This window comes from Lissotriton helveticus, chromosome 1_2 (genome assembly GCF_964261635.1).
Source record: "Lissotriton helveticus chromosome 1_2, aLisHel1.1, whole genome shotgun sequence".
NCBI classification, from domain to species: Eukaryota; Metazoa; Chordata; class Amphibia; order Caudata; family Salamandridae; genus Lissotriton; species Lissotriton helveticus.
In genome coordinates, this window is record NC_136058.1 from 173,167,443 (window position 1) to 173,192,270 (window position 24,828).

The 24,828-nt window shown below is 48.7% G+C and overlaps 1 protein-coding gene across 2 annotated transcripts in view; it reads left to right on the forward strand.

Moving 5' to 3' along the window:
• TUT4 (terminal uridylyl transferase 4) overlaps positions 1-24,828 on the forward strand; it is a 1,200,849-nt gene that overhangs the window by 226,623 nt on the left and 949,398 nt on the right. For both annotated transcript variants that reach the window (XM_078670586.1, XM_078670594.1), the window contains exon 8: positions 13,813-13,901. In XM_078670586.1, coding sequence (XP_078526712.1) covers positions 13,813-13,901 — 89 coding nt within the window. The remainder of the gene's footprint in view (positions 1-13,812; positions 13,902-24,828) is intronic.

A 24,828-nucleotide genomic window follows, 5' to 3' on the forward strand; every position in this document is an offset into this window, starting at 1 on the left:
AGGGCAACTTTTCGATATCTCAAAATACCAAAAGAGCAATATCTTATGCGTGTCATCCCCCTGTAGAATCCTGTCGCCAGTTGAATGCCTATTGTATCCGCCAGCGGCCCAGTTGCCAGCGCAAAAAGAAGGGAGGATAGAGGACAACCCCGCCTTATTCCTCTCCGCACTGGAATTGCTTCTGACATGTAGGGGTCCAGTTTAACCTGACGACCAGCTCAGTATAGAGCAGACGGGTCAGCTTAAAAAAAGTGGGGCCCAGGTTGTATTTCTCAAGCACAGCGAACAGATAGTCCCATTCCAGGGAATCAAAGGCTTTCTCAAGATATAATATTAGACAACCAGCCTTCGGCCAGGCGTGCACTGAGTCAGTCGCAATCCTAAAGAAGCGGCGCAGGATAAGTGATGGACTGTGAGATGGCACAAAGCTGTTCTGATCCGTATGGATTAATGTGAGGACTACCAGCGCTAATCTGTCAGCCAGGACCTTTGCTAGTATCTTATAGTCAGTATTAAGTAGGGCAAGGGGCCTGTATGAGCCTATTTCTATGGGATCTTTATTGGGTTTTAGTAATGACACCAAGTGTGCCTTTCGGAGGGAGGGAGTTGTCGCCCTTCAACAGCGGCAATATATAGGGCGTGTAGGCGCTGCATAAGGGAAACCTTGCATGCCTTCTAGTATTCTGCCGGCAGCCAGTCTGGACCAGGTGTCTTTCCATATCTAAGGACTCGATGGCTTCCCTAATGTCTTCTAACGAGATCTGCTATTTCAGTGATTACCTATGCACTATTATCGCCAAGGGTAGTTGTATGAGGTCTAGAAACACCTCTAGGCTCTTTGCTGCGTTGCCCCTGAGACTGATAGAGCTGAATGTAGTGCTGTGTCATGGCTGCATGTATTTCGCGTTGTGTGTATAGTATGCCCCCCGTGTCCGTGCGCAACATGCCTATTAACTTGTGGGTGTACTCTTGCCTTATCAACCAAGCGAGCATCTGTCCTGCCCGGTCTGTGGTGGTATGTGTTCGTGCTGTGTGTGCTCTATAGTTATGGCATCGGAGGCGCTCCAGCTGCTCTGCGTGTTCTGCACATAGGGCCTCCAGGCGCCACGTGTCTTTGCCTGTCTCTTCCTCACTATGTTCATGTTGCAGCAGTAGTGCTTCTATCCTCTTAAGGGAGTCAAACAGCTGCTTGCGCATGTTCAAGGTGGCATCTAGGCAATGCCCCCTCATCTTTATCTTGAACGCCTCCCATTCCACCAATTTATCACCTGTCGTGCCTTCATTAACTTCAAAGTGTTCGAGGCTCACCGTCCCTAAGGATGAATGGAATGCTGGATCGTCGAGCACGGCAGGGCTGGAGTTTCCATGTGGGGACCGGGGGACAGTTCATCTCCCAGGTGAGCTGCATCAGCTGGGGATTGTGATCGGAGTGCGTCCCACCTAGGTATTCGTGCGAGCCCACCATACGGTCAAGTTGCACATGAAGTCTGTGCAACACAGAATAGTGTGAGTGCATTTGGGTTGTGGATGCACCATATGCCCAATAGGGCCCAGTGAGCGAGCCAGTCTGTCAGGGCCTGCGCATTGGAAGCAGCCGTGGTCCTAGTGAGGGGCGGGAATGACCTATCTAGATCAACGTTAAGCACAAAGTTGAAGCCCTCCTCTCCCCCAGCAACCACAGGACCACACTCCATTGGGCGAGCACCCCTGTTAAACTGTTTAGAAATTAGGCTTGGTCCACATTTGGGGCATAAATGGAGCCTATCAGCAGCGTCTGACCATTCAGCCGTACTCTCACAAGTGCATATCTGCCCTCCGCATCAATCACTTTCTCCTCACTTATGACCGGGACTCCAGCCCTTTTCCAAATTAGAGCGCTACGCGTGTGGGCCGAGTAGGTGGTGCCACATACTTGGCTTCTCCATCTCCTACACAAGCATTCCAGTTCATCGCACGTCATGTGTGTTTCTTGTAGCAGAGCTATACCTGTAGACCTAAACCGTAAATATGAGTATATTGATTATCTACGTTTCGGTGTGTGCGTACCGCGTACGTCCCATGTGACTACGCTTACTTGTGTCATGACTGGGTGTTATGTTGATCTGAAAGAAACACGTTCATGATATATTCATTACCTTAGAATATCCCCAGGCATCAGACTGGATCCGAAAATCTTTTACCAGCAGTACCCCTGCGTTGGCGTCGTATTTGCAGAGATGACGTCCTTGGAGCTACTTAGACGCACCCACGTGCACTGACGTCATTTCTTCCTTTTTCTGCACCAGCACGCCAGATCCGGAGAGATCGGTACCCCGTCCCTTTTTTTGACTAAGTATTCATTTGTTATAATTTGTGAGTACACTGTACTCCTGGTGCATAGTGTGGCCCGGTTTCAAGCTTTGCGAGGCCTGTCCGCGCACAATGTCGCTGATGAACCCGCACCGTGAGTGTCTCTTCTGCCTGGGGCGCGACCACGACACAGTCGTGCTCCCACTGCCAGGCCATGGTCTCAAACTTTGCGGGAGCAGTCCCAAAAAGTGTCTGGAGGCCCGGAAGTTGGCCCCACGTCGTTCCAGGCCCCAGTTCCTCGGGAGGTCGAGGGCCCGGTCGCGGAGCAAGCACCATCATTTGAAATCTTCGCACTCTGAGTCAGGTAAGGCGAAGCACAAAAAGTCGAAGAAGCGTCGCCGCTCTTCGTCCTCCCCTCACCGGTCACGGCATGCAGCTGAGGGGGCAGGTGGCACCGCCCTTGCGGCTCCAACGGAGCCTGAGCATTTACCGTTGGTTTACCCACCTTTCCCAGGTCCATCGGCGACTCTAACCGAATTGCAAGAGTTTGTGTCTGCAATGGCACGTATCTACGGCCCCTGCTGCCCCGTCGGCATGCCTTCGGGCCCAGCGGCCCCCACATTTCCGTGTTCCTCGCCGGCCCCGGCCCTACGTCTTCGTCGCCCAGAGGCCTCCATGGCTCCTGACGTGGCTCCCGGTTCATGCTGGTGGACCCCGTACGGCCCCCACTGACATCAACATCGCCGATGATGCCTGTGGCGGCAGCGACCAACGCCGGCGTCAACTTCCTTCCCGATGTTAGCACGGTGCCGGATGAGTGTCTCCCAACGCCAATCCGGCGCCGATGGGGGGATTTTTACCCTTTCATTCACCCTCGTACTCGTCCACTCGTGGAGGAAGGTGAGGATAGGGAAGGGTTTGAAGACCCTCTCGCGGCACAGTGCGAGTCTGTCCCCGACTGGGATGAGGATGCGGAACCGGTGGCCCGGATTACTCTCCAGCGCCATCTTCTTCTGCTACTATGGAGGAGAGTGGTACCTTTTCAACGGTGTTGCGTAGGGCGGCCAAGGCTCTTAACCTTGAGCTCCTTACAGTAGCTGTCAGGACCAACCTGCTGACAGAAGTGCTTCGGCCACCACCTTCTTCAACAGAACCGCTGTTGCCGTTTAATGATGCACTCACTGATGGGCTTCTAGGCACTTGGTCCAGGCCCAACACAGGGGCCCCTGTGGACAAGGGTGGGGCCGACTCCATCGCCTGGCCCTTGGCGACCCCCCCTTCCTCACCCAGCACCCTACACCTGAGAGTTTGGTGGTTCAAGCCTCTATGTCCCCAAGCGCATTCCCTTTTGCTCCGCCAGACAAGGAATCCAAGAAACTGGAGCAGTTTGGGAAGAAGTTTATTCTTCCGCAAGTTCCGGACTGAGGTTTGTGAACACTATTCACTATGGGCCGCTATTCCCATTCTGTATGGGATGCGGTTGCGCAGGTGCTGCTTGAGTGTCAGAAGGGGGCCCGGGCAGTTCTCTCCTGCGCTCTTACGGAGGGAAGAGATGCGGCTAAGTTCACGATACGTTCTTAGGCCTTTCGGCCACATGTACTCCTTCCGCTTCTACCTTTCGTAGCTCCAGTAGGGGCGTCCAAACACGTTCGTTTCAGAACAGGCCTGCGCAGCTACAGTCCCAGCGTAGCCGCAGACGTGGGACTCGCAGAGGCAGGTCACGGGGCCAGCGTGCGGGTCAGTCCACCACCATCCCCGCTGCCAGGGCCTCCTCACCTTCCTAGTCCGGTCTTTCAGAACCACCAGACTCCAGTGGGTGGCAGGATATGTCATCACTGGCGCACCATTACATCAGACAGGTGGGTTCTGAAAATTGTTCGAAGGGGCTACCCCCTCCCCTTTGAGTCTACCCCCCCAGCCATGCCACCACAGTTCCACTGCATGTCGGGGATCATTTGGCACTTCTCCAACAGGAAGTTACGGCCCTCTTGTCCAAGGGGGCCATCGAGCGCGTTCCGATGCCAGAAGTAGGTTGTGGTTGTTACTCCCACTACTTCTTGGTTCTGAAGAAGGACCTGGGTCTACGTCCCATCTTAGACCTTCGGAACGTAAATCTCTTCCTCCGGAAGGAGAAGTTCAAGATGCTCACACTGGCTCAGGTCTTGTCTGCTGTCGACCCACAAGATTGGATGGTGGCACTGGATCTACAGTATGCTTATTTTCATATTCCCGTCCTGCCGGCCTATCGGCGTTACCTGCAATTCACGGAGGGGCCACAAGCATTTTCAGTTCACTGTGCTCCCTTTTGGCCTGACCAGCGCCCCTCGGGTGTTCACAAAAGTGATGGCAGTCGCAGCTCATCTGCGCAGATCAGGGGTTTCAGTCGTCCCCTATCTAGACGACTGGTTGTTGAAGGCGGGCTCTCCCCAGACAGTCGTGTCCCACCTCTAGACTACGACCCACCTCATGCATTTGCTGTGGTTCTCCATCAACGTGCCAAAGTCACACCTGATTCCCTCCCAGAAGGTCCTCTTCATCGGAGTGGTTTTAGACACGGCGCAGTTTCGGGTTTATCCTCCCGGACCGCGAGTCCAGGACATTCGGGCTATGATTCAGATCTTTCAGGCCTTGTCCTGGGTTTCAGCCAAGACGACCTTGAGGCTGCTGGGACTCATGGCCTCCTGCATCCTGCTGACCAACCATGCCAGGTGGCATATGCGGGCTCTGCAGTGGGACCTGAAGTTCCAGTGGGCGCAGTACCAGAGGAACCTGTCTGACTACGTCCAGATCTCGGAGGGCACTGCTCAGCAGTTGCGGCTCACGAATCAACATTGGGTTAGCGGTAGATCCCTCTCCCTTCCCAAACCGGAGCACACAGTCTCCACCCCATCCTAGGATGGGGTGGTCACATGGGAGAGGAGAGGATCAGAGGCCTTTGGTCTCCGGCGAAGTTCCGGCTTTATATCAACCTTCTGGAGCTTCAGGCGATCCTTTTTGCACTGAAGGCATTCCTTCCCTCTGTCAGGGGGAAGGTGGTGCAGGTGTACACGGACAACACCACCTCCATGTGGTATTGCAACAAACAGGGCGGGGTGGGGTCGTGGACGCTATGTCAGGAGGCACTGCGCCTCTGGACATGGCTAGAACGGCACAGCATTTCCTTGACGGTTCAACACCTGGCAGGTTCTTTGAACGCCAGGGCAGACGAACTCAGCCGCCGGTGTCTGATGGATCACGAATGGCGTCTTCACTCTGAGGTGGTACAAGGTATTTTTCAACAGTGGGGAGAGCCTTGGTTAGATCTATTCACCACAGAAGAGAAAGCGTAATGTCAGCAGTTCTGCGCGTTGGAATATCCAATGCGGCACTCGCTCTGCGACGATTTTCCTCGCAAGTGGAGCTGCGGTATGTTGTACGCCTTTCCGCCTATACCTCTTTTGCCCAGAGTGCTGAAGAAAATCAGGCACGACCAGGCCCAAGTTATCCTTGTGGCTCCAGACTGGGCCTGAAGAATTTGGTATCCCATGCTACTCAGTATGAGCCTGGATCCCCTGATCCGACTGCCTCTGCGGTAGGATCTTCTGTCGCAGCAGCAGGGGACGGTTCTCCACCCGAGCCTGTCCAGCCTTCAACTACATGCGTGGAGATTGAGTGGCGACAGTTGAATCCATTTCGCTTGCCTCCCGAAGTCTGTGATGTCATTCTGGCAGCCAGGCGTCCCTCCACTATATCGGTATACGCCTGCAGGTGGAACAAATTTGTGGCATGTTGCACAGCCAAGGCTGTGGATCCCCTTTCTGTCCCTCTTTCTGAGGACCTTTTGTTCCTTCTTTCTCTGGCCCGGCAGGGCTCTGCTTTGGGCACTATCAAGGGCTATCTTTCGTCCATTTCAGCCTTTCTGAGACTTCCAGATCAGCCTTCTCTTTTCAAGTCCCCTGTTGTACAGAGAGTCTTAAAAGGCATTACGCATATGTTCCCTCCTGTTCCTTTCATAAAGCTTCAGTGGGACTTGAATCTTGTTTTAAGTTATCTGATGTGCGTTCCCTTTGAGCCGCTTCACAATTGTCCTTTACATCTTCTGACTTTGAAAACTGCCTTCCTGTTGACTATCCCCTCTGCCAGGAGAGTGAGTGAGCTTCAGGCTGTCTTGTAAGCCTCCTTTTCTGCCAGTTCATCCGGACAAGGATGTGCTTTGCATTTGTCCTTCCTTCTTGCCAAATGTTGTCACTGCCTTCCACAACGGGCTGACTATCACCTTGCCCACTTTCTTTCTGCCTCCGCACCCTTCCAGAGAGGAAGAGATGCTCCGCCATCTGGACCCAAAACGTGCGCTCTCCTTTTACCTGAATCGCACACAAGCATTCCAGGTGGATGACCAGCTCTTTGTTGCTATGCAGGCGGCAAGAAAGGCCGGGCTGTTCACAAGAGGACTATCTCCCGCTGGGTCGTCTTGTGTATCAAGCTCTGTTATTCTATGGCTAAAAAGGAACCTCCGGTGGGGCTGCCTATTCTACCAGGGCGACAGCAGCTATTACTGGGACGTGGTGTCCCCCTGCAAGACATCTGTCAGGCTGCCACGTGGGGTTCGCTGTGCACTTTTACAAAGCATTATTGCCTTGACAGTCAAGTCCGGAGAGACTGCTTCTTTGGCCGTTCTGTTCTCCGGGACTTTCTGGTCTCCAGCAATACCACTGGGGTTGGTATTGCTGGGGTATCTATTCTAAGGTAAGGAATCCATCACTAACGTGTTTCTTTCAGATGAACAAGTTACTTACCTTCGGTAATGATATATCTGTAAGAAACATTAGTTCGTGATAGATTCCTTACCGCCCTACCCATCCTCCCCGTTCTGCGAACTTATTTCTAGGGTTAAGGTCATCCTTTCAAGCCCTAGTTTCTATGCACCAGTGGTCAGTATCTTGCATGGCTCTGGGTTCCTGTTGCGGAAAGTTGTGTACAGGACTGACATCCGCTCAGGTGGGCGCGTCTATGTAGCTCCAGTGATGGCATCTCGGCGAATATGACGCCCGTGGAGCCGTGCAACGACGCTTATGGACGTGCAGGGGTTCTGCTGACTAAAGCTTTCCGGATCCAGTCTGACCCCTGGGGATATTCTAAGGTAAGGAATCTATCACTAACTAATGTTTCTTACAGATATATCGTTACCGAAGGTAAGTACCTTGTTTTTTAGGGTCGCTTTGGGCTGATAATGCGTGGCAGATCATGTGGTTCGTGAGAGTGCTCTGGAATAACCACGTTAAAAAACAAAGCATATGTTTGAACAATAACATGCATAACTGTTGGGGACGAACTCAATAGTGACATTTATCCAGACTGGTTTTCTCAACAACGGCAATAACGAAGCCATTATGATGTCTGGTATGGGTTTTTGTGGTGTGTGGCTAGTTAAGGTTTGGGAATTCCTCTGCATAGATATTCCCCGGCTATCACGTGTTTGCAGGTGTGCATGAGGCTCGGGTAACTCTGGTCGTAGTGCTATGTATATGTTGCTTGTGTCGGTGTCAGGGTTGTCCTTATTTTTCATCATGCGTGCAAGCAATCAGGTGCCCTGGCAAAATGTGTCATTGTGGCTGCTACTTGTGTTTATACTTCCCTACTCAGCTCAGCAGGTCTGTTCTCAGTTATATGATGTCGTCAGCCTTCTGTGGCGTGACATCCGGTAGCTGCGGTTTATGAAGGTCATCCATGTTGTAGGATGTTGAGTCGCTGGCAATCGTTGATCTAGAAGGGCTCAGATTACGGTCTCCATGGTGTACCACAGCCCTGATCCTCACAGCCGCTTGTATTGCATCCTGTCTCTCTATTTTCCTCTTTTCAGTGTCGGGAGCCGCAGAGACCGGAGTCACACTTTTGGGACTTCCACGTCGATGACCCCTTCTGCCGTGTCTCTTTGGAGCATTCTCTGTCCGTGGTCTGGCCCCTGTCCATAGCCCAGACTCCTCTAACCTGTCCCAGATCTTGGCGGGAGAGTCAAAGAAGCGGACCACACCTTTCGCCACCACTACTAATCTAACTGGAAATAGCAAGGAATAACTCCGTTCTAGGTCGCGGAGAGGACGCTTCACCGTGGTGTAAGTGCTCCTACGTTGCTGCACCTGCGCTGTGTAGTCTGGGAACATCATAACCTGTTTACCTCGGACTTTGATCTCTGCTAGCTTACGGGTTTCATGTAGTACTACATCTCTGTCTCTGTAATTGAGTAGTTTGAATAAAAATGGGCGTGGGGAGTCTTATGGGCTCGTACGCGATGTGCCCTCTCAACTACAAGTTCCGGCGACAGCACTCTGGCCGGCAGGAGATCTTTGAGCCAGCGCTCAATGTATTCCTCTGGATTGTGTCCCTCTTCTCCTTCTGTGATGCCCACCACCCGGACATTATTACAAAGGAAGCGCCCCTCCGCGTCTTCTTTTGTCTTCCCGCTCATGCACACGGTCCAGCAGGTCTTGTAGGACTGCAGTGTGGCTGTGCGCAGTGTGCCTAGGCACTGTTAGAAGTTTTTATTGGGATTGCATCTTTTCGGCCAGTTTGTGGTGGTCATGGTGTAGCAGGGTAAAGTCAGAGGTAACGTTATAAATTTTAGATTCTATTGAGGATTTCTAGCATGGCTCCTATCTTTTCCACTGCCACCAGTACGGAGTCTAGTTTAGTGGAGAGTGCTGCGTGTGAAATTTCTTCTGTTTTGTCTGGCTCCATTTGTTCTGACTCTGAGCTGCCGGGACGTGTGTTAGGCTGCTGTACGGTTGTGCGTAACCGGCCCATTGCTAACTACTGCTCCGAAGGCATCCACTGCAAATGTGCAATGGTTTCCCAAGCTGCGTGTTGGGTGTTGACACGACCTTTAGGTCTGGCAGGGCTGTGACTAATAACTGGCTATGACTCAGTCTGATTCGACCAGGCCTATATTGCGTGGTGTCCCCACTAATCACTAACTGAATCCTTGGGGGGTGTGGATCAAGTGGTCTGCCCAGCACAATGTCGCTGTATCACCCCTTAATGTCAGTTTTCGGGCACTAGATTACTGTTGCCCACCAGTTAGTGTGCGGTGCAGCCTGGGCACCCCGCAGTAGTCCTGGGGGAGGAGGGGTGTAATGCCTGCGGGCCCAACTCCTCTATCAAGTGCCGCTCTTGTTGCGCAACTGTCCTCTTGTGTAGGGATGGCTTGCTGCGTTTAGAGCCTCCTGAGAGAATTGCTGACTCTTGGTATGAGTTTTTGATGTCCCAAGCCTTTCCTTTTGCATACTGCTGCCGTGGCCTGGATCTGGCCTGGATCCGACCTGACCCCGGACTTCTGAAGTTGCGTCTCGTGCAGAAGCACAAGCAGCGGAGGCTGCTTGATTTGCCCCAGGGCGCCACTATGCCCGTGTCTCACGGGCGTTCCACCAACCTGCTTCGTGGGACCCCTCTGCGGCCCGGTCCAAGGGTCCCCTATTTTCAAGCAGGTCCCTCTGTCTTCGCGCGCTACAAGTCTGGTTTCCACTCCTTGTGCTCTTGTCGGGTCCTGGCTGTGCGGCACAACACCTGTGTTGGGCCCCTCTACTCTACGTGCGAGTATTGTCTCCCCCCCCCCCCTTACAGTGCTGCAGGGCCTCTGATTATGTTGCCTCCGACTTCAGCGGGGGTTAGGTTCCCCCCTGCTAGTCTCCTCACCTCGCTGTAGCTTCGCAGCTCTTTCTGGAGCTCTCCCTCCCACCCTGGGCTCTGAATGCAGGACTCCGCGATTGTGTCCTGCAGGTGCGCAGGCAACGGCCGCCTGCCAAGCCTTTTCAGCAGCCAGCACCAGGGGGTATTTACCCCGGGTAGTGCGGTTCGTCTGCGTCAGTCTCCAGACCGCTCTGTGCCTTCCCCCAGCTGGCGCCTGCCCGGTACTCTATAGCTCTGCAGCGGCGGTCTCTCGTTTCCTCTCGCATGCACGCTGCAGAGGCCTCAGGTGTCCGTTCCTCCTACTTTCCACGTTTTCTCGAGCTCTTGGCGTCACGATAGGCAGCTGCAGTTGTTCACTAGTCTACTGCCTCCATTTTCGTGCCGAGATGGCGAGGGATTGCAGGAATATACAGGGTAACCCAGGGATTAACAGCAGAGCTCTAGCTGCTCACGTCTGCCATGTTGGCTTGCTAGAACCCTAACAGAGGTTCAAGTAGGATAATTAAAGAAGTGAAAGATACAGATTAACACAACCAAAGAATTTGTAAATTATACAGAAAAATGAGAGGAGAAAAAAGTAAAGAAAAACAACACAATTTCCTGATTTTTTTTTTTCTCAAAGCATACCAGTAAACAATATGACAAACATACTTAGAAACTTTTTAGACTAGTCATACCCCTACACACATTAAATTATTGTATAAATATAGAAAATGTATTAGAACAATTAAGAAGAATAACAACAGTAAGACAATAATGGTGCTCAACAAGTTACACAAACAAAATGTTGGCTTGCTAGCCACACCCCCCTCTGTAGGTCTTCCTTAGTGGACACTTGCATATATTACTTAAGGGAAGTGATGGCTTTACCAGTAAGTGTAATGGCAAAGTCGAACTGGCATTGTCACACACTTCCCTTTCAATCTTCAGTGGCAGGCTGTGGTCCATTTTGTCTCTGTCACATGCAGGCTGGCACAAACAGTGCTGCAGCTCTGGGTGAACACTCTGCCTTATATGCCCTAGGTACCTGGGCTACCACATACTAGGGACCCGAACTTGCCAATTGTATGTATCCAATTCAACATACCTTGGTATAGGATTAGAACACTGGCACTGAGGTCTGGTCAGCGGCCTTAGTGCTCTCTCCGAGTTGAAAAACCAGCAGTATCAGTCCATAAATGTGGGAGCGAACATGCAATAAGAGGCATTTGTTTACACGAACATTCAGTGATGAAGCCTCCATTCCTTCCACATGGAGAGTCAGAGTCCTGTTAACGCATGTCCTGCGAGAGAAATAAGATGATTCCAGTCTGTCATTTGCCATCTCTGCCTAAAACTCTCCCCTTCATGGACAGAGTATGGCATCAGAGCCCCAATTTGGCTTCAAGCGAAATTAAGCAGAATGGTGAATGTTGGCCCATTTGAGAACAGCAGAAAACCAGATGTGCCCATTAACACAGTGCTGACCGACTGGGGATGTGGGCAGAAATGTGGAGGAGAGTCGGCATAAGTGGAGCTGTGTGGATCTAAGGCTGTATATGTTGTGATGGAAGCTGCATATTATGACTGCAGTGCCTGGCTGTTGCAGCTTCTAGACCTTATTAAGATAAACCCTAAGGTTCATAAGGGATGCGAAAAAGCAAGAATATGCAGTCTTTTTGTGATGCATTCTGCATCACATTTTGAAAATTGTTGTGCAGATACTAACAAGTATGCACATTTAACGTGGAGAATGCCTACCCCCGGGGTAATTTTAGATTTTAGTGGTGCTTTAGTAGCCAAAGCACAGTACTGAGTTAATTGCTTTGAAGGTATCAATCATTGATGCCACTCTTCTTTCCCTGGACAAGCGATTAATCAAAATGTAGCATCTTATCACGAGGGACTCTCACCTATAGTCTTCTGTAGCGCTATCAGATGAATGGGGGCAGCCCCATTACCTTTTCATAGGTTGCTAGTATCGCAGATGATCTGTTTTGAATACCTGATAGTCTTTGGAGGGCTGAATGTGACCAGTAAACATTTGACTCTTGTGTGTGCCTGTACAATACTGAACTGTGTTTCTCAAGCAGGTCCGTCTAGTAGACTCCTCTTTGCATATTGAGTTCAGAAAGCTTACAAGCTTAAAACATTCTAAAGGGAGTGCCAAACTTAGTTCCAGGTGCACCCTTAGAAAGATATAGAGCTATGGATGTAATGGCTACTCAAAAAGCGGCATCACTAGGCTTTGAAAGATTCTGACCTCTCTGTGATAACCAGGAGACCAGAATTGCTACAAATCTAAAATGAGTTAATAGTTCTGCTGGTTGAAATAGTGGCATCCAACAACAGTCCTGTTCCACTTCAGGTGCTTCAGAGCATATTTTTGCAGGTGGAAAGAAAAATCCTGGAGAAAAAGCAGAAGGCCTGGTAAAGCAGCCATGAGAGGAGACCTGAATTTCTGTCTAATTCGTTTGTCAAGTTGTATGTAGGCAGCTTGGCACACAGTGAAATGCACCTCCTTTAGCTGTGAGCATTGGGGTGGCAGAGGGATGTATGCAGTAGGTTAAAGTTGTGGTGACTATTATGAAAGAGATTTCTCACCCTTTCTACTCCGACTATTGTCTTTTTTTTGGGTGTGTGACTTCCCTTCAATACCTGCAGAACCTTCAACCAGGCCCTTCTCACAAGCAGGTTGGACTACAGCAAATCACTTGCATAGAAATCCATGTGCAACTGACCAGAAGACTCCAGACCATGCAGAATTCAATTGCCAGACTCAGACAGACTCCATCCTCACCCCTGCCCCCTCCCCCTCACCTACATCATCCACACCTCAGAGATCTTCACTCGCTTTCCATTCACGTACTTTCGCTTTTCAAACTCCTCACGCACATATACAAAGCCTTGCACAACATCGTCCACCCCTACCTAAACAATCACATTAACTTTCACACACCTACCCAACACTTCTCAGCCGGACTCCTACTCTCACACATCTCCCGGATATGCATACCTTGCTCCCAAAGCCTGGAGTGATGCACCCCTGCACATCAGAGCCACCTTATCAGTTCTTGAATTTTGCAAGAAATTGAAGACCGTGCTTTTCGTGTAATCTAGGCCCTGGCTTGGTCCACGCTGCTCCTGCTTTTCAGTGCCAGAATACCCTCTTGGATGAGTTGTGCGCTCTACAAATTGACATGATTTTCAGTTTCTTTACTCATTCAGAATTTAAGTTTGTCATTCAAATTCTGTATTGTTTTAGAAATGTGTGTGCAAAAAAAGAAATTAAAGACCAGGCCGAATCCTGCAAAATAGCAAAGAAAAGTTATCATATCAGTGCATAAAGCAGCTTCTTTTGTATTGGGTTGGAGAAGAGGCTTCTTAAATGTTTTTAAGGAGTATTTATTATTTTACAGTAACTCCTTTAATAATTTTTCTTCAATGTACTATGTTAACACCTTTACTGCGGCGAACATTCGGCCGCATGGCGGGCGTTCGGGGGGGGCCGGGCTGCGTCGACCAACGGTCGTGCGCAGCACCCAGCAGGTAGTGCTTGCGTTGGGATCACAGAAGGGGTTAAGCAGATTGCTTTATTTCTCAAGAAAATAGACATGACAAGAGCAGCTTGATCTTTTTCAATTTGAGACCAGGATTCAGTATCTTAAACAATTTAGTTGTTCTAGATGTTAGAACTTTTTTGTGCATTCTATTTAAAATACTTCCATTACTTATTCTCTGATATTCTTGCTTTTTGTAATCCAACAATCTTTCTTTTTTTATTTTTTTTGTTTAATGGATGTGTAGCATAAGTAACTTCCTTTCCTTTTGAAGTACAATATGGAGTAAAATCCTGACATGTTTACATCTGTTCTGTTTCAGATTGCTCACTGAGGATGTATGGTTCCTGCCTGACAAGATTTGCTTTTAAAACCAGTGACCTTAATATTGATGTAAAATTTCCAGCTAAGGTAAGTGAAACAGTCTAAAAGCACCTTTATTAACTATGTGAGCTAATCTTTAATTGTATATTTGACAAAGCCTGAAGCCAATTGCAGAGCTACGCTTTTGTCCATTATGTGTCATAGCACTACGACATACATAATTTCTGTTCTTTTTCCTCTAAATTAAAATGTCATCCCTCACCGGTACAACTGTAGTTATAGTGTAAATGGTTTTGTCGACATGGCTGTGTACATTTTGAAATTACTTTGAGTTTCCCAATCAAACCATATACCAACACTTGATAGCTGGCAGAACCTGCAACCGCTCCTGAATAGTGCCCAGAGATCACTTTAAACAGACAACCTGGTATGCTTTCTATCATTTCAGCCTCACACACTAGTCTGATCTCCATCCATTCACATCCAGGCTTTTATTATTCATGTTTCAACATGAGCATTACGGACTTGTAGTTCTTGCACAGTCTCATCATTTCAGAACTGAAGCACTTTCAAAATTCTATATATCAAAGCTATAGTTGTTGCTTATTTATCTTACACAACTAACAACCACAGACAAAGCCAATAGCGCTGGCTTCTTGTTGATGTAATATAATTTGCTGTATTGTATATCTGGGTGCAATGACAGAAACATCAAAATACCAGTCGGTCACTCGCTATGCTAAGCACAGATTTTTAGCGTAGGCGTTTTAAGCCACTCAATTAATTACATCAGCCACGCCCCTTTGAGTGACCCTCCCAGTTTTATTCATTCCACTTAAACCACTGTTTGTGATATTTAGAGAGCGCACCGGCAGATGCAGTTTTTATGGTCTGTGTACTGGGACATTCATTTCCACACAAAGATTGAGAGTCTTCAATGAATCTGTAGCCCCCTAATGCTGCAGAGTTGCCGTATTTTTGATTTTCCAAATAGACATTGAGTTGCAGTGCCAATGTCTTTATTCTCCCTGAATTCCAGTTGAATCCAGCTTCACCATCCGTGTGTCACTCTTGCAGGAGTTATTTATGTCTTACACATTCCTCGCTCAATGTTTTGAAATGATATTCGACGGACAAGTTTAGACGGCAGTCCTATACTCACGCAGAAGGCTGCGCGATTTGCATTTGAAGACCGTCTGCACTATATTTAAAACAAGCGCCGCCCCCGCCTGTAGATGATGAAGCAGAGAGGTTGTTGGGGGGGGGGGGGGAGGAGGGGCAGGAGGTGAGCCCGCGAGTGGTGCGTGCACTTAGGAGAGCAATCTGCTTATTTTCAAGCACTGCACTCGTCGCGTGCCCCTGCTCGTTCCCGCAAGGGGGATGCCGTCACAAGCATGAGTGTGTGCTTGAAAATGAGCAGAGCGACGGCTAAAGGCCCACCTTAGCAGTGCATGCGCACTGCGTAGGCGAGACCTAAACAGAACAGGGGCCTGAGAGTCTGGTGGAAGCTAGAAACCGCACTGTCTCAGCTACACGGCCCTGCTCTAGACAGGGTAGAATACTTGCTGCTTTGCCTTCGCCACACCTTCTCCACAGGGAGAGACAAATGTGGTAGACAACTCGCCCACAAGCTCTGAGCTAAATGTCAAGCTGAGAGGGTTAAGGCTGTCTGTACACCTGATGGCACAGAAATCATGGAGGATGCTGGTATAACTTCGACCTTGAAAGAACTCTTCACCTCTTTAAGCGGCTCAGGAACTCCAGATAGATGATGCCCACAAATACAGCCAAGACCCCAGCACTTCCCAACTCACTATGCATAATTCTGAATCCCTAGACTCACCCATTCGAATTGAAGCGATGATCTTGGCTATTTCCAATCTAAAACCGCTCACATCCCCTGGATCAGATAGTTTTTCGGCTCTTTTATAAAACTTTCTGCCAAAAACTTTCACTGATTCTCACCAGACTTTTTAATTCCATTGCAGACACTAGTACAGTCCCTCAAACTATGCTAGAAGCCCCGGTCACTGTAATCCCTAAACCCAGAAAGGACAAACCAGCGCTGCTGTGGCTCCTATCTCCCCATTTTGCTCATAAATGCCGATGCAAACTCTTCACTTGAATCCTAACCGCGCGGCTCAATCCCCTTATGCCAGACCTAGTTGCCCCAGACCAATCTGTGTTTATTCGCCACCTGCAGTACGGGACAATACTAAAAGAATTCTGCACATGGTCTACAAGGTCAAACTCTTCCACAGAGAGGTGATTCTCCTGGCCGTAGATGCTGAGAAGGTTTCCTAGCCCACTTTGGCCGGATGCCAAGCTCTGCAACTGGATTTTCAGTAGCGCTAGCAATCCTACAGCAGTGATTCGGGTCAGTGGGCAGCTGTTGACTCCCTTCTCGATATGCAGTGGGATGCGCCAGGAATGCCCATTATCCCCTCTCCTATTTGCCTTCTTTATGGAGCAGATGGCACAAAGAGTCCGAGATGACCCCTGGATAACTGTTTGTGTTTTGGGGGAGACATGCACGCCATAAGTCTCTACGCGGACGATTTATTTATTTTATTTTGAAAGTTTTATATAGCGCGAACAAGATCTTTGCAGATATCAGAGCGCTTTACATAAAAGTAGCAAAATAGGGTAGGTACATGAAGGAGCATAGTCAATCAGATAAACCAATGGAACAAATAGACAATCAGATAAACAAATAGTACAAATGGGTGCAGAGTGTCAAATAGATCCAAAGTAAACATTCAGGTAAATTTAGCCATGAGGATAGCTTTTACTCTTAAAAAATGCAGTGGAGGAGAGAAGTCCGGTTTCTGGAGGGAGTGCATTCCAGATCCTGGGTGCCATTCCTGAAAAGGAACATTTATATGGTTTTTCTTTCCGGAATCTTCGAGGTTTCAGAAGAAGATTCTTTGTACTTCTAATGGTTCTTGAGCCACCAGATATTGTCAGCTTCTGAGTGAGGTAGCCGGGTGAGTTGTGGTGTACAGCCCTGTGTGTCATGCAGGCAATTTTCAGATGTATTCTGGCTTCAAAAGGCAGCCAGTTCAGGGATTTTAAGTCAGGGGAAATATGCGAGTGTTATTTTGATCCAGTGATGAGTCTTGCTGCAGCGTTCAAAGAGGCTCTCAGGGGTGCAGTTGTAGCTAGGGGAGTCCGCAGAGGGCGATGCTTCCGTAGTCTATGCGAGGAATGACTAGGGCTTGTACTGCAGTTTGGAAGTCCTTGGCTGGGAGGAAGGGTTTAAGTTTCCTCAAGGTATTGATCTGGAAATTAGCTCCCTTAGTTGCTTTGCTGATATGCTGCTGCATGTTGAGATTGGCGTCCAGTGTTATGCCTAAAGATTTCGCTGAGTCCACGATGGTAGGTTGGACATTGAGTGCAGTTAGGTGCTTAAGCCAAGTTTGAGTGGTGGAGATTTTCGCGGGAGGTGAGATCAGAAGGAACTCAGTTTTCAGAGCATTGAGTTTGAGGTGGTTATCGGCAAGCCATGATTGGGTGTTTCTGAGCGTTGAGTTCAGGAGTTTGATGTCTTCTGGGGATTGTAATTTGAGATATAGTTGGGTGTCGTCGGCGTACATGTGAAAGTGAACATTAGATGCTTGTAACAAGGTGGTGAGAGGTTCCATGACTAGGTTGAACAATGTTGGGGATAGGGAAGATCCTTGTGGGACGCCTAATGTTACAGGCACTGGTGAGGACATCAAGTTGTTGCTTTTGAATTTCTGGGAACGGTTATGCAGGAAGGAAGTGAACCACTTGAGAACAGTACCAGATAGACCCATTTTGGTGTTTACCAGCTCGAGTAAGTTATCGTGTTTGACGGTGTCAAATGCTGAGGAGAGATCAAGTAGGATGAGGAGGCAGGTGTCGTTTTGATCTAGGATTTGGAGGGCGTCGTCTATTATGTGTGTCATGGCAGTTTCAGTACTGTGCCCTGCTCGGAAGCCTGATTGATGAGGTCAAACGGATCAATGTGTTTTGTCAATTGGAGTTGTACGCATTTTTCCAACAGTTTGGCAAGGGTGGGAATATTGGTAATAGGATGGTAATTGTTTAAGTCAGTAAGGTCGGCTGTTGGTTTCTTGAGTATGGGCGTGACTTGTCCTACTTTGAGTGAGTCGGGGATGAGTCCTTGTTGAAGTGAACTGTTAGTAATTTTGGTCCAGAGTGGGAGGAGCAATGGGATAAAGTCTTTTACAGCGTTAGCAGGAAAGGGGTCTGTGAGGTGATTAGAGGGTTTCAAGGTACCGAGCAGTTTGTCAATTGTTTCTTCTGAGTAGGTGTCAAAGGACGACCATGCAGCATTGTTTTTAGGTTCAGTGGGTGTTATGCTGTGGAGGATGGAGTAAAGGCTTACGTCATTGAGGAGATCACTCCTTATGTTATCAGTCTTTAGATTAAAGAAAGCAGAGAAGTCTTCACAGGATGGTAAATCGCCCATTGCGCTATGTGATTTGTTGGGGTTGTTCCTTGGATTGTGCTTTGATTAGTTCAAAAAGTTTTCTTGGCCGGTTTTTTGCTTGGTCTAGCTGGAGGCTGAAGAAGTCTGATTTTGAGCGCTTGATTTTCCTAAAATAGGCGTTTCTCTTTTCCTTCAGAGTTTTAAGGTGCAGTGCCGAAGGGGCTGATCTCCAGGTGCGCTCTGCCATTCGCATGGCCCGTCTGTCTTCGTTGAGTCTACCATCGTACCATGGGTTAGAATTCTTAGTGGAGACTCTTTTCAGTTGCAGGGGGGTAGCCTCATTGATTATTGAAGTCATAGAGTTGAGGTAGTGGTCGGTCAAAGATTGTACGTCAGAGGCGCCGGTAGGGGGAAGGAGGAGATTGCAGCTGTGGGAAGGTAAAGAGTTTGGGTTGAGTTTCTTCAGGTCCCTTTTCCAGACCTTGGATTTGGTGGATTGAACCAGGTTAAATTTAACTTTTTCATTGATGAAGAATGTGATAATGTGATGGTCTGACCAGTCACAGGGTAGGATTGACTCAAGTTGGGTAGAGTCCTCTTTGGAGATGATAAGGTCGAGGATAGATCCTTTGTCGTGGGTCAGGCTGTTGCAGATTTGGGTGAGGTCAAGAGCGTTGAGGAAATTTTTAAGACTATTTACCACCGCGTCATTGTGATCGTTCCAATGGAGATTGAAATCACCAAGGAAAATTTGAGTGTTTTGCCGTCCGGAATTGGTTGAGATTGTGTCCATGAGTTGTTGGGTGAAGATGAGGTTGTCCCCAGGTGGGTGGTAGAAGACGTGTAGGGAGCATACAGGTTTGCCCTCGCTGGTGACATTGAGGCAAATGTATTCACAGGAGGTAAGAGAGGGGGAGGTGACTCTAGTAACTGAGAGGTTGCACCTATAAATGCATGCGATTCCACCGCCTGTCTTGCCGGACCTGTCCAGTCTAATGATGTGGTAGTTGGGGGGAACTAGAATGTCCATGATAGGTGTAGAAGATTCAGTTAACCATGTTTCAGTCAGGATGATTAGGTCAAGGTCCAGTGTTTTGATGAGATCAGCGATGTCGGAGGAGTGTCTAGGGGCTGATCTGCAGTTGAGTAGTGTGCACTTGAGCCTGGGGGTGCAAAGGGTGGTAGAGAGTTCTAGAGTGAGGGGGACTTTTTTTTAGGTTATTAGGGACGGAGCCTCTGTTGTTTTGTGTGGGGTGCCTAAGGGGGTTCGAGTGAATCGTGGGGATGGAAAGGTGTGTGGTGGCTATGTGGTTTTGGGGAACTGGGTCATAAGAGCGGAGCAGGATGCGTATGTCGTGGTCCGATAGTGGATTGATGGTGCGTCGGGGGCAGTTGGTGGGATTGCGAGCGGGGATAGAGGTCCAGAGTGGGGAGTTTTGTCTGGGAGGGTGAGTAGGATGGGTGGTGGGTTTGTTAGGTGGGGAGGCGGTGGTGGGTAGGGGGTGTCTGGGGAGTGTAAAGAGTAGTTCTTTGAGGGTGTGGAGATCTACTTTGACTTGGAGGAGGGTGGACATAATCAAGTCCAGCGTGGGATTGGGAAAGGTGTTGGGGGATGGGCACTGAAGGAGAGTAAGTGTCTAGGTTACTGGGGTGGGAGGGGAGGGTTGTGGTGGTGTTAGTGCAGGGGTTGGTGGTATTAGTGAGTGGGTAGGTGTTTGGAAGGGAAGGGAAGGGAGGTTGGGGGAGGGGTGTGGTAGAATTAGGGAGGAGGTTAGTGGTAAAGGTGAGGGTGTTGGTGGTAGGAGGGGTAGGAAAGGTGGGGGATGAGTTTAGGCTGGGGATGGCGGGGGTGCAGGTGAGGTAGTGGGGACAGAGTGGGGGGGAGAAGATGAGGGATGGGTGTAGGCTAAGGGTGGCGGGGGTGCAGGTGAGGTAGTGGGGACTGAGAATGGGGGGGAGATGGGATGGGAGATGGTCCTGTTGTGGGGAGGGGGAGTGCAGTTAAGGGGAGGGGGAGTGCAGTTAAGGGAGGTGGGGTGTTCTGAGAGACTAGTTGGAAGTGGGAGGAAAGGGTTAGGTTGAGGGGCAGAGGGGGTGGGGAGGATGTAGGAAGAGGAGTGATCTACGCCTGGGATTGAGGGGTGTGAGGTAACTGTAGTGGGTGGGTGATAGAGTAGAGTACTGGGGGGAGGGAGGAGGTGTGTGTTAGTGGTAGGAGGCGCTGTGGAGTCAAGGGAGTTAGGATTGGAGGCCAGATGGATTGGAGTTTGAGGGTTGGAGATATATTCTTTGAAAGTGGGGAACAAGTTGTCGAATAGGTCAAGGTTCCTGTCTGTGGATTGAATTAGGATAATGCCGTTATTGTAGATAGTGATAGTTGCTCTAGCTGGGAAGAGTTGGGATGGTGTGGTGGAGAGTGTTAAGCCATGGGCGGATTTCCTGGTGGCGGAGATAGTGAGTAAGGTGAGGAACGCTTTTCTCCATTGTGCTCTACGTATAGTGTACAAGATGATATCGGTGCTCTTGGCTCCATTGTTTAGTGAGAAGTAGGTGTCTACAAAGGGGGTTTCAGGGTGGGACTTCAGGGTGGGACTTCAGGAAGTTGTGTTTAAAACGTTAGGCGGTTTTTTTGGAGAGCTCGGGGGGGTAGTTAATTTTATATGTGTGCTTGCCAGTGGATTCCATGTTGGGAGTGGAGGTGTAGGTAGGTGAAGGAGGTTGTGTAGGTAGGTGTAGCTACAGAGCTATGGTAAGTACAAGTAAGGTGTGGGTGATGAAGCTAAAAAGTAGGCAAGAAGGAGTAGAGATTGTGGCTAGTCTAGAATGGCCGATTCCTTAGGCAAGGTTAATTGAAGAGGAATGACTAGACTAAGAGGGCCGCCAAGTTGGAGAGAAGTAGATAAGTATTGTAGACCTCTGTTTGTTATTATGATTTGAGATCAGGGGTGTAGACCAGTTTCACTTTCTAATCCGGGGCAGATCGAGGAAGTCCAGTTTCTAGCTTGCTGAGTGGGGAGTCCTATGTCTGTTTTGGAGATCCCAATGCCAGGCAGGGTTTTAGTTTAGCCTTGTGAGGGTCTGGTAGTAATGGAGACGATTTATTGCTTCAGTTTTATGACCCCAGCCATATTGGGCAGTAGATCTCAGAGGGGCAAATGGCAAAAACTAAGTCAAGAACGATGTCCTAGTAGCGTTGGACAACCCACTGCATTACCTACCAGCGTTCCTAGGGGAGCTAGAGTGTTTTGGGAAGGTGTTTGGCTTTTGCATTAAGCTACAGAAGTCACAGACCCTCAATATATTGATACCACTCACCCTGCAGGAGCAATTGGCTGCCAGCTAATCTCTAGCATGGACTGCAGTCTCGGTATTGTATCTCGGAGTACAGATTGCCTCCACGATCCAGGACACAATTACTGCACTTTACTCTGCCATATAGGGACAAACATCACCAAATTAAGGCATTACAGCCTCTCCTGGCTCTGACTACTAGATGACAATACTCCCCAGGGCCCTATTTACATTCCAGGCCTTTCCGTTGATACCACCTGCAGGTATGCTCAAAACCATGCTTTGTATGGGAAAGCAAACACCCGCATATGCCACGCAATAAGATATACCACCCCACTGGAGAGGGGGACCTGGAGGTTCCTAATCTACAGTACCATCAAGCGGCACAGCTCCACTTTCTGGTGGAGTGGCGCCTCCCAGAGACTGAGAAGCATACAATAAGGGGAGAGCACCTTTGGAAGGTACTTAGGCTACACACGAAATACAGAGCATGCAGTCTATACTCCTGGCCGATCACCAGAGGTACCCTCGTGGCCTGGAATAGAGTGGCCACCCGAAAGGAACGCCCTCCCATCCCGCCCCCACCCCAACACCATTTACGTCCATATTTGATAACTCTGACTTTGCTTCCGGCTTTCCCCTGCAGCCCTTTTGGCAAGGCAACATACTGGTTGCAAGTCCATCGGACATTTTATTTTTTACACTGATGGTCTGATCCCCTTCAAGCAACTGAAAACTAAGATATCCCTGAAACAGAGCACCTCCACTACCTGCAAATCAAGCACTGGGTCCCCCACCCCGAAGTACAATAGGAGGCGAAACGAACACTCACTCCCCTTGAGAAATGGCTCCTACTCAAAGATGGAGACAAGCGTTTTATGAACAAATTATACGCCCTCCTGACCCACCCCCATGTGAAAGAGAAAATTGCGGGCCAGAGGCACTGGTAAACAGGCGTTGGGAGGGTCATTCACACATAAAGAATGGGGATACATATACTTTCAGGTGGGCCACACAATTTGTTGGGCATCAAGCGTAGAAACCTTTACAAAGATAGTGATCTATTGGTATTTCTCACATGCTGGACTACAATGGGTAACCCTGCCAGAAGTGAGGACTGATGGAGAGGCTGCGGGGAGGGCGAGAAACACTCCTCCACTTACTTTGTGCATCTCCGAAGCTGACACAATATGGGACATGGTTCTAACTGACAACTGATTTTTTCACATTGGAGCACGGATAAAGTAACTACACACACAACTTGGCTGCATAGATTATGGCCCATACTGGGCATGGAAAAGATGATTTTCTCCATGACTTATATTGGGAGCTGTGGGACCCATGCGTCGCACTTCTTACAGCAGAGTTTCGTGAATAGACCTGACCCAAATATCTCCGATTTTTGTGCCTGACCATGCTGACAGATGACACACACAATGAATGGTAGCTCGCCATTGAGGGCTGACACCTAACAATGGAAGGTGACTGACTAGGATACACTAAAGGGTGAGTATATGAGGGAGGGTGAAGTGGGGGAATGGGGGTTGTTGGGATAAGTTTGTTTTCACTCATTTGGTTACTTAAGCACCTTACAATGCCAGGCTGCCCCATTGGCTGTTGACCTCCAGTGCTAGCATATTGTTTGTAATACTTTTACTTTATAAACTCAATAAAACAGATTTGAACCATATAACATTGCACCCTCTGCACTCCCATCCTCGTCCATCATCCGGCACTTCCCTCTTAACTCCTCCCTTCTGGTTAATCCTTACTCTTTTTTTTAATTTTTATTTTTTAATTTTAATGTATAATAAATCAGGAGTGTGTATACACCACAATCGTACATCAGCAAAGCAATATTCATTCATTCCAATGCAAGCAAATCCCACCTACCCCATATTCTTCCCTTCCCCTTGTGGTGGGTCTATCTTTACAGATCCTATCTCGGGGCGTTCCCCATGTGCCTAGCTTCCAGAGACTAAACAGGTATTAAACCAGCTAATCCTCTATGGTCCCTGCATCCCCCCAGATCATGTTGTATTTCTTCTCACAGCCACTGCCTCCCACACTCTTGAATCTTTAGCCCTAGTATTACCCGTTAACCCTACCTGCTGCTCCATTTTTTCAGACATTTATGCACTGCACTTAGATTAACCCTGGCTTTAGCTTATCACTTTGTAATCTAAAGCTATTTATTGCTGCGAAGCTGATGTTGGCAATTCTTCCCAACCACTTAACCTTTGCAAATCACTGATGACCTGGATATTTCTGTACACTGGAGCCTCACTATGTGGCTATCACTTTAGGTGTAGTACTCTCTGTTATACAGATGAACACCTAGCCTAATATTCTGCTAACTTCTCATTTTGGTTCAACATCAAGAACCTTTTGAAGTTTTGGTGAATACACAGCAGTATGGCTTGCTGATTTAGAAAAACATTCAAAATGTGCATGACTGTTCTGTTGCAGAGCTAATTTCAGCCAAGAAAAACTACAGTTTGTGTATTTAGAGTTTTGCAGCATGAATCCTTTTCAGGATTCAAATGCTGGGCATTATTCCACCATCCAGTGGTTGGGTCCGGAATGGTCCTTTTGTTTGGATCTCTTCGACCAGCATTTAATGGTATGCCCGTCCTCTGTGTGACGTTGGACGGCGTCCCAAATGTTCCTGTGCATAGTCACCATCTTCGGATTCTTTTTTTCGCCATTGGGTGTTAAAGCAACGCAGGAGCTCCAAAAGTTTTTTATCATTTTTTTTTAATACAGCTTTTTGGTAGAAATGTTAATGATTCGCCGAAGACCATGAAAGAGACCCTGATTAGAGGAAAGGGGACCCTTCTCTCTACCTTCCGACTGGGGACCCAGTGGTACCAGCTACGTTGTCGAAGAATGAAGGCAGGTAGGGGACATGGAAAATATCCCCTTTAAATTCTGCCCAGCTGTCAACTCAAATTTGCATAATGAGACCTCCACGATGTCTGTAACCTCTGTCTCTCGAAGGACCATCAAGACAAGGACTGCGAGGTATGTGCATCTTTCGTACCAAAGACACGCCAAAGACAGAGGCTGGAACACAACACCACCATGCACACAACACAGGTTCCACCGAAGGAAATTGCCCTGTTGAGCGACGATCATTACGTCACGGAGGCCGAAACAGCGCATGACGAAGGATCAGACACAAAGGAAACCGGCAGCAAAGGATGCTGAAAACAAAAAACATAAGGTAATCCTGCAGCTGAAAATCCTTTGAACCTAAACATTCGGATAATAAATCCCACAAGGTAACCTCGGCGCAGAAGC